This window comes from Nipponia nippon, unplaced genomic scaffold (assembly GCF_047370975.1).
Source record: "Nipponia nippon isolate SJK-2023a ecotype South Korea unplaced genomic scaffold, ASM4737097v1 scaffold_11, whole genome shotgun sequence".
NCBI classification, from domain to species: Eukaryota; Metazoa; Chordata; class Aves; order Pelecaniformes; family Threskiornithidae; genus Nipponia; species Nipponia nippon.
In genome coordinates, this window is record NW_028262302.1 from 3,361,552 (window position 1) to 3,379,563 (window position 18,012).

General features: G+C 38.1%; 1 protein-coding gene across 4 annotated transcripts in view; it reads right to left on the bottom strand.

Moving 5' to 3' along the window:
* Positions 1 to 18,012, bottom strand: part of BAZ1A (bromodomain adjacent to zinc finger domain 1A) — a 65,244-nt gene that overhangs the window by 31,582 nt on the left and 15,650 nt on the right. For all 4 annotated transcript variants that reach the window (XM_087747167.1, XM_087747166.1, XM_087747165.1 and 1 more), the window contains exons 4-8: positions 13,086 to 13,229; positions 6,786 to 6,887; positions 5,459 to 5,546; positions 3,444 to 3,578; positions 2,669 to 2,771 (exon numbers count right to left, since the gene is read on the bottom strand). In XM_087747167.1, coding sequence (XP_087603293.1) covers positions 2,669 to 2,771; positions 3,444 to 3,578; positions 5,459 to 5,546; positions 6,786 to 6,887; positions 13,086 to 13,229 — 572 coding nt within the window. The remainder of the gene's footprint in view (positions 1 to 2,668; positions 2,772 to 3,443; positions 3,579 to 5,458; positions 5,547 to 6,785; positions 6,888 to 13,085; positions 13,230 to 18,012) is intronic.

The following is an 18,012-nucleotide window of genomic DNA, read 5'->3' on the forward strand; positions in this document are numbered from 1 at the left end:
AGTTATTTCTTCTTTTATAAAATGTTGATTTTATTTAACACTGCTAAATAGACTGATCTTATAATAATTACCATATGAAAAAGATATTGTTATGAAGACTGAATTGTTTCTATGCCAACCAGTAATTCAATCACTTGAAAGTTCTTTAGAGAATCAGAATTTTAAGCCTAAGTATTATACATGTTTTACAAGGTTGTCATCACTGTAATAAAGTCAGATTTCTGTTTTTATGAGTATACAGAAGTTTATTGGTTTCTATCAAGTGATATAAATATGAGAACTGATTCCAACTGCATATAATTACAGCAACATATTTAGTAATGACTGCTTAATAAAAGCATGTCACAACTAGGTGTGGCATATAACCATGAAATATTTGTGATTGTAAAAACCTCTAAATAAGTGATCTTTAAATACTTAATTATTACTGAATTACTGAAAAGTCAATATATTTGAAACCTGCTTAGTATTTCAGCGGTTTTTGTACAAGTTTTGTTTCTGTTATACAGTTTAAGCTGAACTTCAATTGGTAATAAAAGTTACTGCCTGAGGAGATCCAGATTTCTTTGTAGTTGTCTGCAGAAGAACAGCAGGATGCAAATTTCCACTTTCTCTGGACAAAGTCTGTCAACCCACACACAGGCTAACAAGTAGAAGGGGGTCAGGGGGCTTACCATTTTAATTGAATAAACAAGAAAGCTGGAATCACAAGTGAAGAAAATGAAAAAAGATCCTTACTTCTATTACCAAGCGGATGGCACTCAAAAAGATATTGATTACATTTTCCTATAAAATTCTGAAAGTGGGCTAGATTGCTTTTACAGATAGCTACTACACATATCAGCAATGGCTTTCACAACGCAAACAAAAGCAGTGAAGCTGATCCCCCATAGTCTTCTACATACTGAGGTGGCCAATTTTTCAAGGTACTTGGTATTTTGCTACCTTTTCACATCATCAGTAAAGTACTACAGCAGCTCTTCATAAGAGACTTTAAGAATGTCAGTAATTGCCGTTCTAATTAAACATTATTTACAGGTAAAATGTTTAGATTAATATTCAATTACATTAATATAGTATATTTGAAAGTGTACTTTTGAGCTTATTGTATGGATGGGATCATACTTTTCAAACAACCAATACAACGTGTTGCCAGTTTCAAATTAAAGACCTGCATCTTTAAAAAAAAAGAGTTTATAATCATGGGCCAACTTTGGGCCAAAAATGAACACACAGAACAAGTGTGACACCACAGTATTTTTTTTCATTATTATTATTATTACTTATTTGATGCATTCATTATCATTTTGTGTCCTCAACAAAGAACAGAAAGCATTTACAAAGTCTGAATATCAACATGCTGTAACAGCTTTCTAGTGAGGTGGCAAAAAATACAAAGAATACATATGGATCTGCATGTTATACAACTTATTTCAAGGCTGATTGCTCTTTCGTTGTTTGAAACGATATGTTTCAAGGGCATTGCGTTTTGGGGTGCGATAGGATAACACAAAGATAAAATTAAGCCAGAATGTGTCTCAACTAGCCTTCTAGCAGCTGCAGTTAATGCCACACAAGAAAGGAAGCAGCTTTGATGTTGATCAGGTATTACCTTGGTCTGTGCTGTCATTTCCAGCACATAAACAAATAGATGCTAGTTGTGCAGAAAAGTGGACACAAGTTTAGTGGAGCCCATTAAACCCTAGCATCCCCATCTCCCACGAAGAAAAGGCCCTGAGCAGCCTCAGACAACTTTGCAGTTATTTAAGCAGATGTTGGACTAGATAATTTCCAGATGTCCCTGCCATCCTAAAATATTCTATGATAATGGAAACGAGAGGCAGAAACCAGACGTTCACTGAAATATTTCCACAGATGAAAGCCTTTCCTTAGGAAAGACAACAGTGCTTACAATCCAGGAGAACATCTCCTTGTCTGAGCTTTGTCTCCTCAAGAAGCCACACCAGTTTACCTAGTTAAACCCATACAAAAGGTATGTGGGTTCTCTAACTTCCTTTGAAATCAAGTTTAAATAGATCAGAAACAGGTCAAAATGAAGCCAATATAATTCAAATCAGTCAGAAATAAAAATTTCTTAAGCGATTTGTGCTTTTTTAATTAGAAAAATTTGTAAATATACTGTAAGTAATCTTGCAAAACATTGGGACATACCTTAAATATCTATGCACAGACATCTTCAGAAACATTCAAGATTTCCTTAAGGATTATTACAGGTTTAAAAAGCATTGCAGTTCTTTTAAATTTTGAGGTAGTTTTTCCATTTACAGATTTTCCTCATACAATAGATTGATTTGTGTTAAATGTTCATGTTTTGCTATACCTTCAGCTCGTAAAATTTATACATGGCTTCAGAATCCAAACTTCTGCAAAAATTTATTTTGCTCTGTTTATCTGAGATAGAAATCAACACAGGTGGACTGCAAGCTTCCTGCATTTCCCCAGTTTAGTAAAATTAACAAATAAATAAATAATTCGGGAAGCAACCATTCTAACCCCTAAAAGGAGGACTTTGCAATAGTGCTGTGGCAGTGCACTCTTATTACATTTTCCTTTTGAAAGGTACAACCCCAAAAATACTCTAATTATGGCCTGCTCTCAGACCTGCAAAAACTGGTTCTACTAGTCATAGGACTAAACCTCAACTTACCCATGGCCTGCATATCTTCTTTTTGCTTCTGGAACCTTGTCTTCTCCCTTGCTACTTTACTCTTGTTTCCTTGGGTATTTTGTTTAGCAGTAATCTTGTCGTCCTGATAGAGAATTTGGAGGGGGAGTGGAAAAAAAGAACATAATATCTACAGTGAAATGACCAGTAACAGATACTCCCAGTTTTTCAACAGTTCTCTAAAACAAGAATAAAAACAGGCTGTAAGAGTTTCCCACAAACATACTAAGTACTCTGAGATCTTGCCTAATAGTTAAGGGGGGAGGGGGCAGATGGAGGGGGAACCCAAACCTTTTGCTTCCTGCTTTCTTTTTAAATAAAGTAGTTTAGAGCAGTAGGCTTCACTGTGTTTAAATACAGGCAAGTGACATAACTGTATCTGAGGGCAAGCAATATAATTGAATCTAAGAGTACAAATTAAAGTTTTTGAGCAAATTATTTATTAATCATTCCCAGAAGGGACAAGTACTCTGCGCACCTTCACAACACACTGAAAAGCTAGTTTCGTGGTGGGATCACAGAAATAATAAAGATAAAAGTAAGAAGATAACATATCAAGTACGGTCCCTTTTACCAGCTTAACTATAAAGCAATCTACTTTAATAGCAATTATGTAATATATCCCAATTCATCCTTAAAGAAAAAAAGCCCAACGTCAACCTTGCATTCCAACTGTTCTGAAAGGTCAGAGAAAATGGAAGAACTTAAAGACTACGCTGATATGTCTTCATCTGGAATTAAAAATGTTATTACTTACAAGACTAGTAGATGCCCTCTTTGGAGGTCTACCTCGTCGTCTGCTTGCCGGACTGAAGATAAATGTGGGTGGGGCATCAGGAAAGAAGTAGGAGAAATTTTGTTCTGCTAGTTTATATTTTGCAATTGATGTTGCCTTAGTAAGAAAGATGAAAACAGATATTCATTGTGAAATTCTTACCTTTTCATAATGAATTATTGAATCATTAATTCACAAAAAAGACAATAAAAGTAACTAGATTCACAACTGGTCAGCTTACGGTAAGAAATAAAACTCTGAAATAGGATAACTGTAGAGTTAATCCACCAAGAGGATAATAATGTAAGCAGCACACATTTGAAAATACAATTTGGCCTCACTTGGTAAGATTTTATTTCTTTAGATGCCTTTTAGCAAACACAGCTGGACACAGTCTTCCTAGCAAATTAGCGAAATGTGTTGAGAATGACTTTTGACAGAAAAAGCCAGAAAATTAATTTACTGAACAATCATTCTCCATCGTACTTAAATATTTCTGAAGGAGGCGAAAATCTCTCATTCTGAGTTGTCAAAGTTTCTTTCAAGTCTGCTTTCTCAACTTGGTGACTTCAGGAAGTCTGCCCTTATCAAGTGATATGGATGAGGATACAAAGGAGACAAACCAAATAGGACATGTTCACATAACTGCTGAAATGCAAGGCAATCGGCAAGGGAACAAGGAGACACTCCAGAAAAAGCCCAAACAAAAAGAAGATAAGAAATGCACACATATACAGAATATAACAATTTTCCTGAGGCACCAGAAAGCATCACTAATACATCACTAGACCCAGCACACCGTATCACATCAAGGACAACATGATCACTAACAAGCCCAAAGAAGGGGGTGATTTATCCCTTTCAGCTCTATTTTCTTCTATTTCCATTTCTTTAAAAGAGACAGACTTTAAAGTTACAAACTTATTTAGATATTAGTTGCCTTTGTTATTTTCCACAACTTTCAGAGGCAAGATTCTCATTGATGCTCTCATCCTAGAGCTTTCCTCTGCAGAACAAGCAGTTATACACAGCATGTAGCTCCTACAGCTGTAGGAGCATTCCTCTTAAACACACACACAAAATACAAGACAGAATAAAGAAACACGCTACTTTCTAAAAACGAGATGAACATAAGGATTTCAGGGTGAAGGCTGCAATACGCAGTGAAAGAGTCCAGGATCTCCTGCCGCACAGCAAGCAAGGCAAGGGAAATTGCTGCAATCGCAATTGGAATTTGCTAAGTGTGGGAAAAGCTGCTCAATTCCTTCAGCACAAGGAAACAGAAGTTCTCAGAGTCATCCTGCACAGACCAAGGTGTGAACTTCAGTCTGAACTTGTACTAGGTATCACCATGTATCTCCGCATAAGATGACAAAAATATGCATCTTAACACCTGCAACATCCAAGGCCTCATCAAAAGCCCATTCCAGCCACCTGAACTCTTTGGTACTTCTGTCTCACCGAAGAACTGGAGATCGGATTCAATCTACAATAAAATATTTTCCAGCTAAAAGCATTACAATAGAATAGTATTAGCTTACTGTACCAAAACAGAAATAGTTAATTTTTATTTGACTTAGAACTACCAGCTGCGTACCTTGAAGAATGAAAACAACTCGTGTTAGACCAAGCAAAAATGTAGTATGCTTTAATAAATAACATTTTTCTAGGTAAAACCTCCCATTTTTATTTTGGGGACTTTTCTAAACTGGTAGCTAAAGAAGAAATTAGAGAATTAAATTCTGCTTCATGTGCAGAAAAACTACCATCTTGTTCACAAGCAAAAGTTAACAAAAACCTCTTTTTACAGGAAAAGTTGCAGTATTCATCCTTTTATTTTGGAAAAGTCAAATACTAACTCAATATATTGTACTTTCAAAAAGCTAAACTTGATGTAGTTTAAAAAAGAAGCTCTGAACAGCTAATAGGGGAGAGCAAAAAAAAAAGGAATCAGTAAGGTCAATAATCTATCCCACAAATTATTCCTTCCTATTTACCTTCATTTTAATGACTCCGTCATGTGGTTCACAGTGTTGTTTCAGAAAAAGTTTAAGTCTATCACGAGAAAAGAGATGTTTCCTCCGGCTGTATTAGGAAAGAAAGGTAGCATTATCAACTAATATCTTTAATTATTGTTTAAGTACAGCTGACAATATGTGCAAGAACACAGGTAACAGATCATATGATTGACCTTTTTCTCATTTTCTTAGTTATAAATTGCACCCTTACTATTGTAACTAACAGTCGTTCTTTGCAACCCCAATTCAATTAAAAATTTCCTTATGAACAAAACAAAACTCAAGTAATACTTAAACAGTTGTTTTATGCATCTCTAATTTTTGTTTTGAAGATCCTGGTATGTCCTCTTTTATACAGACGTACAAACTCCACAGCCTATTCATCCCCGCTAGATCCTCCAAACATTCCTTTCTATCACAGTAGCTTTTCCCCAAATAAAACTAAAGTCCATCTGTTTCAGATGGGGGTGAAAACAAACAAGGACAGCAGGAAAGCAGCATTCACATCTCTCAAACGGGGAGGTAAGACAGAAGTCTCAAGCCAACAAGTGAGAGGGGTGAATTCGGGCACTGCTTGGTCAGGCTGTGGCACTCCTCACTACAGGACAGCGTGCACCCTAAATGCTTCTTGGCATCCCAGGGAACCCACAGTACTTCATAGGAAGGAGAAAACCAACTACACAAGAGTAGGTAATGAAACAACTAATCTCGATTCATGCTGGACTAAGTGACTTGAAACCACTGAAGTTTTTTTTCCAAAGTATCCAGTTTCTAAAGTTTTGATGCACAATCTACTCTAAAAAATGTTTTAACTAAATTCAAGACAAAGTTATGTCATTTAACAAGCAAAAACCTCTTTGCAGCTTTCTATTTTAAAGCAGTAAGGCAGTCTGACTGCCAATGTCCGCTCCAACATTTCAAATCAGTAATGCTACCACACAGAGAGAGTGCTCACAATGCCAATAGTCCATCAATATTATAGCACAGGGTTCTCAAACTTTTTTTTCCACCTACTCCATCAGTCACAGCAGTAGGCACATGTATCGGAAGCAACAGCAGGTCTCATCTGCGTGCCACCAAAAGCACAGAGACTTGTAAGGAGTTGGTATCTGTGTTAATACTAGTAAAGCTTGGAACCCTTCCTACAGAAAACCTGTGAAACACAGTGTTTTGTTCCAGTGCCTCTAATTAGTAGTTCTAACATATTATTTTAAAATGCCATTTTATATTGAGAACATCTTACAGTGACTTACACAACTCAGACGGTTATAAAGTACAATTTTAACTTCCATATACTAATTTTTACCTTAGTTGAGATGCTTTAACGATAACGGCTTCATATAGCTCTTTTTTAATAGGTTGGACTTTGTATTTGAACAAAGAAGGATCAATTATGGCTCTCTTCTCCCTAAAAAAAAAATTTTTAAAAGTTAACTACAATCAGAAAATATCAGTCTTATATCGTACACGACTAATATATTTATACGCATACACAGTGGACCTCTTGAAAATACCCAGCCACATTCACTGGTACCAAAGAGGACCTATTCACTTCTGCCAACTTTTCTGCCACTCGATTTAGATCTGCATCAAAGCCAGATCCTGCAAGGAACAGGAGAAGGGATCAGGGATGTTGGTTTTCTTAGCAGAAATGTCCCATCTGGGACATGAGAAGGGAAGGAAGAACAAAGGGGGAGACAAGTAACGATACATCCCTATCCCTCAGAAAGTCGTCTCCTTAAGACTCTCAGTACTCGCGATGGCAACAGGAAGGCAGGAAAAAAGGAGAAAAATATGATGAGGAAGGAGTTCAAAAGACAGAGTTAAATAAAATGAATAAAAATAGTATCCATAGAGCTACAGATCACATCTTAAAATGAATAAAAACCAGGCAGAATATTTTTCTGAAATACCAATTTAGAAAAAACTACCCTCACCAACAACATTCTGAAAATAACAGGAATCATACGGCAATGCATCTACACTTTAAAATAAATGCTTATCGAGTTACACGTTCCCCCCCCCAATGTACTTCGCTTTCACAGCTATAAGTTACAGAGAACTAGATTTTTTTTTTCCCCCAGGGAAAATATTTCTTCAGTTTTAACATAACAGTAACCGTTTCTTTACGCCTCTTCCTAGGAGAATAATGACCCAGGTCTGGTGTGCAACCAAAACAAAATTCACTCCTTTAAAAAACAAAGAGAAGGTTTTTGCCATAGACAATATACTTTACATAGTGTGGTATATTTATGGACAGACTTCACGAACAGAGTTAAACTACTGAAGTTTTCTTTAAACAATATTGCATTTTGCTATTAAACAACAGAACTAACTCCTCCTAGGGTGATAATTTGTAATCAAAAGTCGTATTGCTTTATCAGGAAGAATTCAACCGTCATCTTATTTCATCAGTAAGGAAAGGTGAAGAAGTTATGTGGATGAACTAGGAGATTTACAGCTATGCATTTCATCATCATTGTCGGTCCTTCTGGCATTTACAAAATGCTTGAAGGTGGAGTCTGTGACAAAACAAAATAAATCAATATATCACTTGCTATTCTTTACCCCTATGAAGAATACACACAAGGTGTAGTGAACTGTACTTTGCAAGGTTGTTGAATATGAAATTTGCTCCAATCCTTATTTTTTCCCCACTAACTCTGTGAAATAGAAGTCCAAAGAAATGCAACATTCAGATGCCTAATAATAAATACATTAATTCATACAAATGAAGTGTAAAAGAAACAGTACTTATCCACAGTTAGTGCCGTTTTAGATGAGAATGATTTGCAAATTTCTGGAGAAAAATAGTTTACGATGATTAAATGATCAATGTAGTTAAAAACAAATTAAGGGACAGAAAAGAAGATTTAGACTTGGAAACAGCAACACATCTACTGGACCTACAGATAAGCACTATGATACACGCTGTCTGCCTTGCATGATGCTATCCAAGTTAAAGTCTCAAGGTGAGTCACTCAGACCAACTCCAATTTAAGAAAGATAATTAAAAAAAACACCCACCTAGTCGCATTAGCAAAACAGAGATAAACTGTATAAACAAAGTAATTCAGTATACCCACTGGCAAGATTTTAACATCTCTGCCTGTAATCTTAAGTTTGTTTAAAAAGGCTTCGTATTTTGGTTATACCGTGACTTGGTCTTCCATGATCATCTTCAGTCTCAAGATAGGAAAGCTAAAGTGATGAAGGCTGTCACCAGGAATTTTAGGAGTTTCTGGATACTATCAAATACAAACTTGTTCCCTCACCATACACCCCTGTGTTTCCAGTCCTTTAGACTAACAAGCTAAAGAGGGACCCAAACAGATAATGTTCAGATACAAAATAAAAAACAGAGTGCCAATGTTATACCAAAAGTATATTAACTTATTTATACATTTTGAATAGATTCTCAGCTCTGATACTGTCTGTAATCGAAAGCACGGCCCAAAGAATAATCAAATGGTTAACTCTTGTATTGTTAACTTTTACTTTTTAGTTTGAGTAAATCCTTCTCTCACCTTCAGTGGATCATATATAATAGCTCCAACTTAATTTCTGAACATGCTAAGTTTTTTCTGCTTAGCTTCCGAGTTTCCAATGATTATCCTAAGAAGTTAACATATTCCTGAAATCCTCCTCCATAAATCCAAACTTAAAGTCAAAATTTCGCTCAGTGCAGTAAGAGGAAGGAAAAGGTCATTCAGTACACGTAGAAAGTTTTAAAATTACATAGATCATCTAGTCACTTTGGCATAAAAGTCATAATATTATTTTTTGTTGTATTTTACTTTATAAAGCGTTATATAAAACACTTAAGAGTTAGCAAAGGTTAGACCCATTTCGCAGCAGAGATCCCCTACAGCAAGTCTTCACAGGACAGCTCTGACAGACCTCCCGATCCAGAGGAAAGAGTATCAGAACATATTGTAACTTACTAGGTGAAAACTGGAACCGACTCACCCATATTATATTAGTTTCTACTGCACTCAAGTAAACGTGCCTAGCACCTGGCAGAGTCTTGCGTTTTTTGGACGAGGTTGCTCTGAACCACCGACAGATAATCATCTCATCAGCTCTTCAATTACTTTGGCATGGTGACCACATGACCTGGATATAAATTGCTGCTTACAGTCCTGCTGTATTATATTCAGACAGCATGGTCTTAAGGTAGCTTTACCAAGAAATTTCCGAGACCTTGCCCAGGATATGACTATCTATATTATCCGGTCTGAGTCTTGCTGGAGCTACCTATATCTTGCGGTATTAACAGAACTAGAAAGATTGCACAGAAAAATACTGAGGGTTACAGGATCAGGAATGCATCTAAAATGAATGTTGTCCTCCTTTTCCGAAAAGAGGCAGTGGCTTTTCTTCTCTGACTGCGTTTAGGAATGTGAAAAGCTCCCTTGAAGAATGCTTGCTAAATAACGTAATCATTTATGGTCTCCTTATGCTCCAGTGCAAGCCTTACACAGAGGTAATCTGTCAGTATACTGATCCCGATAGAAAAGCTGGCCTCTGCGCACCTTTGAAGGTTGCTGTTGCCAAGCTATTTTATACCAAGCAATTACAACTGCCCATTTGGAACTGCAAATATTTTCTGGAATCTCACTAAAACTTCTACATGGAAATACAGCAACCTGAAGACTGATAACAGCACGCTGGTTATACTGCTCTAAAGACAAGACAACAGCACTTTGCAACAAAATCCTCATTTTGAACCTTTTGATGAAGATTTTAAGCTGCCTTTGATCCAGTACTTTGGTCTTTCCTTACAATACAAAGTGGACTAAGACCTACCATCATTATTATTAGGTTCAGGGGATGGAGGCATGAAAGACGAAGAAAGGAAAGAGGAAAGATAAGAATTAAAGATGAGGAAAGATTTGTTCTACTGAAGACATTGTATAGCTTTAACGACAAGCTATGATCGCACTTTCTGAAATATCCTGTTCGTAATTTCTTCTCCAATCGGAGGCAGAATACTAGGCTGAAGGTGGTAAAAAATCTGGATGGTAAGGTTCCACTTAGCATTATTTCCAAAACCTTTGTTACCTCTGCTTGCATCACAAAATTTGCAGAAACAATTAACCCTTCCCCAAAATAAAGATGATACTTCACTTCAAATTGAATAAACACCCAAATTTACTGCCACAAACCAGCCAGCAAGTCAAGAAGAAATTTTTCTTCTAGTATTTCTGGTGTGGTTGATGGTTCACATTAATCGTAGTGCTGGCAGGAGGAATGCCATGAATTAAGTTGCAGCTAGTATTGTATATATTTGGCAGTACAAGCCCCTAAATCTCCAGTCTGCTGCTGAGTGCTAAAGCAAATGCAAGAGTTCAACCTTACCCCTGAATCTAGCAGTTTAAGGCATGAACACTCCTATTCCATGATGACCCCTATCCTACAGTACCAGAGTCCCAGGGCATAGCATCAACAGTTTAAGATCTAAGAAGATTGCTACCTTTTGCTTTGCAACCCAGGCCTTACAAGGCAGCCTGTTTTTCCGAGGGAGTGCAGGAGTGAGAGCATCCTGGCCTCTTTCTCCCTGTACAACCTCAGCTTTTACTGCAGAACACAATAAAAAAGGTCAGCAGGAACACTTGTACAGAACGCGTGGCTATTTCTGCCCCACGCAGACAGAAGTGGGGTCAGAAAAAGGTTGGGATCTCTAATGACATCTATTTTCAGTTAAGATTCTCTAGCCTTACAGATTCTTTAGGAAAAATATTTGCAGATGGCCCATCAATCTGTGCTGTGCTCCCCTCCCCCTCTCTCACAAACACACCGAGCATCTGCTGTACCATTGTTTAATGGCACTGCAGCTTTGCACGAAGGCTGGGTCTCAAAACCTGGAGATTTGTGTGCAGACGGAGGCAGAACTGTGGTTGACTTGACACTGGTCCCAAGGCAAACAACATCCATATTCTCCACATCCAAGTTTCTCCAAAAACAGCAAAATATAGTCCCTGAATGATCAGGGCTGCAAAACGATGTCATTCAGTTCAGTGGGATTTCTTATTGTTATAAATAAGGATATAAAGAATCTTAGATGTCAGTATACAAAAATTGACAACAATGCTCTACTTTTAGATAGGTTTTACTGGTACAGCAAATAATACTTCCCAAGTTTGCATATACCCAGAATATATCCAGAAACTAATTGCAGCGTTACTACTCTCTTGCATTTGTTATAAAAAGACTCACTTAAAACTTCCAGTAAGAATTTTAAAGCTGTAAGAGGTTTGCAATTTAAGCTCGTAGCATAAACGTTAGTTAGGTATGCCACAGAACAGTGCTTCAAAAATTTGTATATTCTCACAAGATTTCTCTTTCTAAGAGAAAGAAATTATTTTCCCTCCCTTCTCTGCATTGTCAAAATAAGTAATCAGCTGGGGAGAACCACAGACTGACTGGGTGTGTAAGACTCAGTCTTACTACCAACTCTGCATGCATGGAAGTGACAGCAATATAAAGGGATCAATCCCACAGTCAGCTCTGTGCACGCTTGCATTATTTCAAGAATAACCTCCTTTCAAATGCCATATGCCTTGTGGAACACAGAAAATGCATTTATTTTCTCAAAGATGTAGGACCTCTTCATGAACAACTTGGACACTGCCTTCAAGAGACAGCAGAGAATTTTAAAAATTATTTATCCCATATTATTTTCTTAGCCAAGTGAGGAGCTCCACCCTAGATATTCAAGGCATGTCAGGACATGGAAGTCCTCATGCAGCCATCAGTGAGAATAACTTCTGCATCCACATGACATCTCAAAGTCAATGACAGTTCATGCAAAGCCTGTATGTTGCCAGATACAAGACTGGGGCCCACTTCAAACCCTCTTCTTTCATCAACATTGTGCTTGTGAAGCACAGAAATCTTTCTTCGCATTATACTGCTAGGATAAGCTGCATATATAAGCTCAATTACTGGTCAGTAAAGGGATACTCCAAATTAAACACCACAATTATAGCCAAGAAGCTCTTATTCAATGTTATTAAGCTACTCCAGCCTATAGGCAGTTCCTTAAGACAAGATACACACTGTTTCACCGCACCTAAAATCATAATCAAATCCATGAAATGCAACAGTGTATATTTATATGGACACATGCACGATGAAGAAAGCTTTCTACATTTTTATATTTTGGACACAAACACATTAAGTCTCTGGAAAGACTCAGAGAGTTCCAGTAAGAGCACGTCCTCTTATTATAAAGCAATCTCAACTCTGAGCCCCACGATGGAAGTGAAATAATACATCATGCTAAGTAGTACCAGACTGTAGAAATGCAGAACATGACGGCATTTTCCAAGCTATAACAGCACAGGTTCTGCAGCACAGAGAGCACTAGTGATAGGCATACCTGGCTCTTCCACCATCTCTCATCAGAAACGCTGTCATTCCTAACAGATTAACACTGATTATTCTGCAAGTACTCCATTTCTCATAACGCACCGGTTCTCTGATGAACTGACTACACATAGCATAACTGGCACCTGTGAATATTCGGTCAGACCCTGCCATGTCTGCTTTAGTCTCACTTCTACCCAGCCCAAATGCTTTATACTGTATAAGTATCACTTACCCATTTTGTGCAGAGCTATTGTGCGTTTCTGAGTCATCACTGTCGCTGATGACAATTGTGTCTCCATCAGTGCTGCTGGCGTGGCCGTTCGCCATTCCATTGTGATGGGCTGGAGCTATGACTTCCAAAATCTTACACTGCAACCTGAAATAAAACACAGACATTTATTACTGTCAAAGTCTTTCACTACTGCAAGGAGTCTAAAGTTGTAGCAGATGTTATTTTAAGAATACATATATGACTGAACATTGTATTGTCTACTAAATAAGTAAATGCCTAAGAGCACTGCACTGAAATACTAGGTAAAATATGAATTTCATGCCTTCCATCTAATAAATGAACAAATTCATCTGCTTACACAGCTATCAGCTTCACTACTCAGGATATCAAACCAAGTCACTAGTAGAATTATTTGGGGTTGTGAAGTTTTTTTTCAGTTCTCACTTAAGTTAAACTTCATGTGTTGCTTTAAAACTAGACACCAAACCTTTTACATTTATTCTTACAGCAGTCTAAGAAAAGGAAAAGATTTTCAGATCGCAAAGTATTTTTACTTATAAGAGATCATCTTCTGCTGCTGTCGATGACCTAAATAAACAAGGCTGAAATGATCATTATGCATCTAATCTTAATAATGGCCCATTTATCTGCTGACACATATTAAGGCTCCATCTGGCATGCACACAACTGACAAAACAAGTCTATCCCTTCACCATCCTGAATGCTAGTTATAAAAGGCAGAATTAACTACATATTAAAAGTATAATTAATCAACACTTCATGCTGGGTAACTGTATTATAGCTGGTTCTTAACCACTAACTTTCACCCCTTTCTGGAATTCCATGGTTCATATTTTTTGGTTTAATCTCCTAAAGCCTTGTCTGCTTCATGAAAATTAACTACTGCAGTCAACGGACGCTGTCACATACTACCACTAAAAGCTCAAAGGGTGGGGGGAGAAAGAACACATAATACTTCTCTTCTCTGGGCACCAAACACCATCTCTTGAAATGAATAAAATGGAGAATATATAAAGCACAGGGCTTGAATTAGCGTGGCATCATGCCTAAGTTACAAACAAACAAAAAAACCCCAACAAACCTATGACAGGCAAATTCTAAGTGTTCTTCTATCTGAGCTGAACACTGGCAAAAAGGAGACAATGTCAAAATATTTCTTAAACACCTCTTTCTGCAAGCAGACAGTACTATCCCAAGTCTGCACACACTGAGGGGGAAAAAAACAGGGGGGAAAAGGGAGAAAAGTTGAAAATATTAAAATATCCTAGATCATATTCACTTGTGAATTTAGCTAGGACCGGTAACACAGTGCCTGTACATGTCCTCCCCAAGCCTCTCTCCAACAGGGAGAAAACTCCAGGATGCTCCAACGGGATGTGTTATTTAAAAAAATATAAAAATAATTTTAAAAAACCCAACCTATTAACATCCTTATGTATTCCTAAAGACAACAATATGACCAATGCTTAATTATCCACAGGGACACCAGAGCTGCCTGCATGCACAGGCAGCCTGAGTCCGCTGGACTCGCTGACCGCAGGCACGCTGCCGTTGGAATGCGGCCGGTCCCATTTCCAAAGCTGGCAGCTCTGGGGCTGGAAGACATGTTTTCCTGGTGAGTGGAGCCCGAGCTAATTAACTGTGCAAATCTAAATAGACTCCGTGTAAAGAATCAAGAGCAGCAAAGTATGTAATGGAGACAGAGCCCAGTGGCTGTTCACAAAATAAGTCCAAGTCCAATGAGGCTTATTAAGGTCTGGCCCAGCACCAGACTCCAGCTGAGTCCTAAGAGAAAAGTCTATCATTACAGTATCTTGGTTTTCCAATACTCAGAACATCACAGCCTCCCCTTCATACTAAATAATATGGAGCTGACTGCATGGCAGAATGTGTATTATTAGGCTGTTTTTTTAAATCCAACAAAGATAACCTGCTAAAAAAAGACTTCTTAGTAGAATTATTTTTGTTGCAGATTATAAAATACAATTCCTAGAAATTGAACTAGAGAGTTCAATTCAATTAAAAAAAAAACCTCTTTTAAATGAATTTCTAATGGAAAATAATCAAAAGCACCATTGCTTAAGGCTACGGACACTTTTTCTAATTTGTTTACTATTTGAAGACCACTAGAGGGAGCGCATATACACTGAATTTGCAGTCACAGGAAAACAGCCACATGAAAGCTAAATCGCAACCTACGCTACTCAATGCCATGAAAGGACAAAGAGGCTAAAAGACACACACACGAATCAATCCTCCTGGAGAAGACGACCTGAATATTTAGCCACCGAGTATTTTACCAACAATTTACCTGCTTATCCATCAGACAGCCCTGTCATTTACAGAGCATCATATCTCCTTCTGTAAGAATGGAAATGATATATTCTATACACTTGATTCAGTAAGTAGAAAAATCCCCAATGCAGCTGCCTTCCCCCCCCCCCCTTTTTATTATTAAACAGGGAGAATGACTAATGGAGTAAGCTATCACAGAAAGCACGTGATTCTCCATCCTCTGCACCTTCATTCAAACCATTACCAGAAATCTTCGGGGAAGGAATCAAGTGAAACACACATTACCTGGCTCAATAAAAGCATAATCCAATGAAATTTAATGGTTACCAATAGACAGGAGATTAAAGAAAGAGATGCAACCATTCCTTCTGGCATTAAAGAAATAATAATCTACAAATGAAGACTTTTTTTAGCCTTGCTACAGTCAAGTCATGGCTAGTAGCAGCCAATTCCCTGGGCTAAGAGAGGCAAATACACTCTGCTTCTAGTGCGAACGAAGGTCTGCTCTTCTCAATAACCAAATCAATCCCTGAGTTCACTTGTCACAACTCTTATGTTATATCATAAGGCACATAAAACAGCAGAGCTGAAAGCTGAAGCAAGACACTCAAATGAAGCATGCTACTTGAATACTTTCTAAAAAGGATATCTTATGATCTTTACAGAGCTTATGTGCAAGTCAAACCACGCTCACTCAGTACTTCCCACAAATTAAGAACCGGGGGGCACCTCAATCTAAAAAGACGGCAGCATTAAAGTAGATAAATAAATACGTACCCTAATATCCCCCTCAGTCAGGAAGCACTTTCCTCAAATAACAATAAATATTGTGAAAAAGCTTACAGCCACACTAAGTAAATCCCAAAGGTATTCAGAAAAGAATCAGAAAAAATGAGAATAGAGGCATCATGAACTTTCACCCAATAGTCCCAGCAAGTCTAGCTCAGACACTGACAGCCAAAAGCTAGAAGAGTAAACCTGCAAAAGGATTGCCCTACACTCAAACAGTTCTGCATACCTCTTTCTGCACTACAGGCTGCTATCAACAACAGGGTACAGGTCCTCTGACCTGTCCCAAGCATGGCCTTTATGCTCACAGCTTTATTTTTTCCTACACTCACAAACCAAGCTCTTTCAGGTCTCTTATGTTATGGGAAAGGTTCCAAGAAGTGTTTGGCCTATATGATTAAACATGGGGTTTTTTTGAAGAAAGAGAACAACACAGGAGCCCAAAAGTTTTTAAACACAAAGCCAGAAAAGATATCACCAATGTATTTTTTTTTTTTAAGATACCAGTGCACATCTCCTTCCCTCTCAAATGAAAAAAAAAAAAAAAAACAAAAAAACTGTGACCTTCCACTGATTTCCATGAATTCTGGGTAGGGCTGGTCAGCTGCACAGGTGAAAGAACATAACTGACTGCAGCAATCTAAGGGCAAGAGACACTGACTGGAGACTGGCGCAGGACATCGTTTCTCCAGAAACCCAATTCCATCAGACTCTTTAGAAGAACGATTCTGGGCTGTGCTTTGAAGAGCAGCTTAATACAACTGGCAGAAAACTTTAAGGTCAGACTGAACCTTGTCACTCCCAGAAGAATGGTAAGGAAGCGGCAGGCTGAAGGTGTGCAAAAGCAAACAAAAGCCTCAGGCTGCTCCTCCATGAGATGCAGAGATGCCTTAACAGTTCGACACCGCCAAAGGGGGAAATCTTCCCTTGCCATTCCTCCTTCCAGCCACATACTTGGTGTGGTGCTTGCTTTTTGTAGCTCTAGCACTTAGTATCATTTATTGATTGCTATTAAATTGAATCCAATTACCTGACAAAAAAAAACAAAAACCAACCAACCAAACAAAAAAACCCCAAACACCTAACCCAACATGAAGAGCTCGGTGAGTTTGTGTCGTATCAGCTACTTCAGGCGGCTCACTGAAGGACCTGATGAGAACTACAGCATGTGCAAGAGGCAAATACTGGCCACAGACAAAAGCAGAGGAAGAAGTAGTACTAAGACCTCCCTCATTTAGAGGCCCTGAGACACTGTAATTTCTTGAGGAGCTCAGTGATTTCAGTAGTTTATCCTTCCTAACTGAAAAGTGACATCTAGGCAAGCGAACACTGGGATACTAGGAAAATCTGTTCCAGGGAAACCACACACCTGATAAGGTAGTTGGGCAAGACATGGTACGTGCTTCAAATTCACGAGTAGTCCAAGATGAGAGCGATTCAGGAACACCCAGAATAAAGGGTAAATATAACTTACTTGCCAAATTTCTCTTTCATTCAGCTCAGCAACTCAAAGGCATGTACACAAGCTATATTGAGTTGCAGGACAAGCAGGTATCTCCATCTACCTCTGCTGAAGCAGCAGGACACCACAATTTGAAGAAGCAAAAGAGAAGCTGCACTCCACTATGTAACGGGCCAAAAACAGCCATCACAGGATGTCAAGCAAAAACCTTGACCCTGCAATTATCTGCACTTTCACTTACTCAGAGAAGTTCTTCCCAAATGCCGAGTAGGCCTTTACATCCAACCAAGGCTGGAGAGACCACTTCTCATTGCCCGTCAATTGAGCATTCTGCACAACAGCTCTTGATCTGACTGGCGC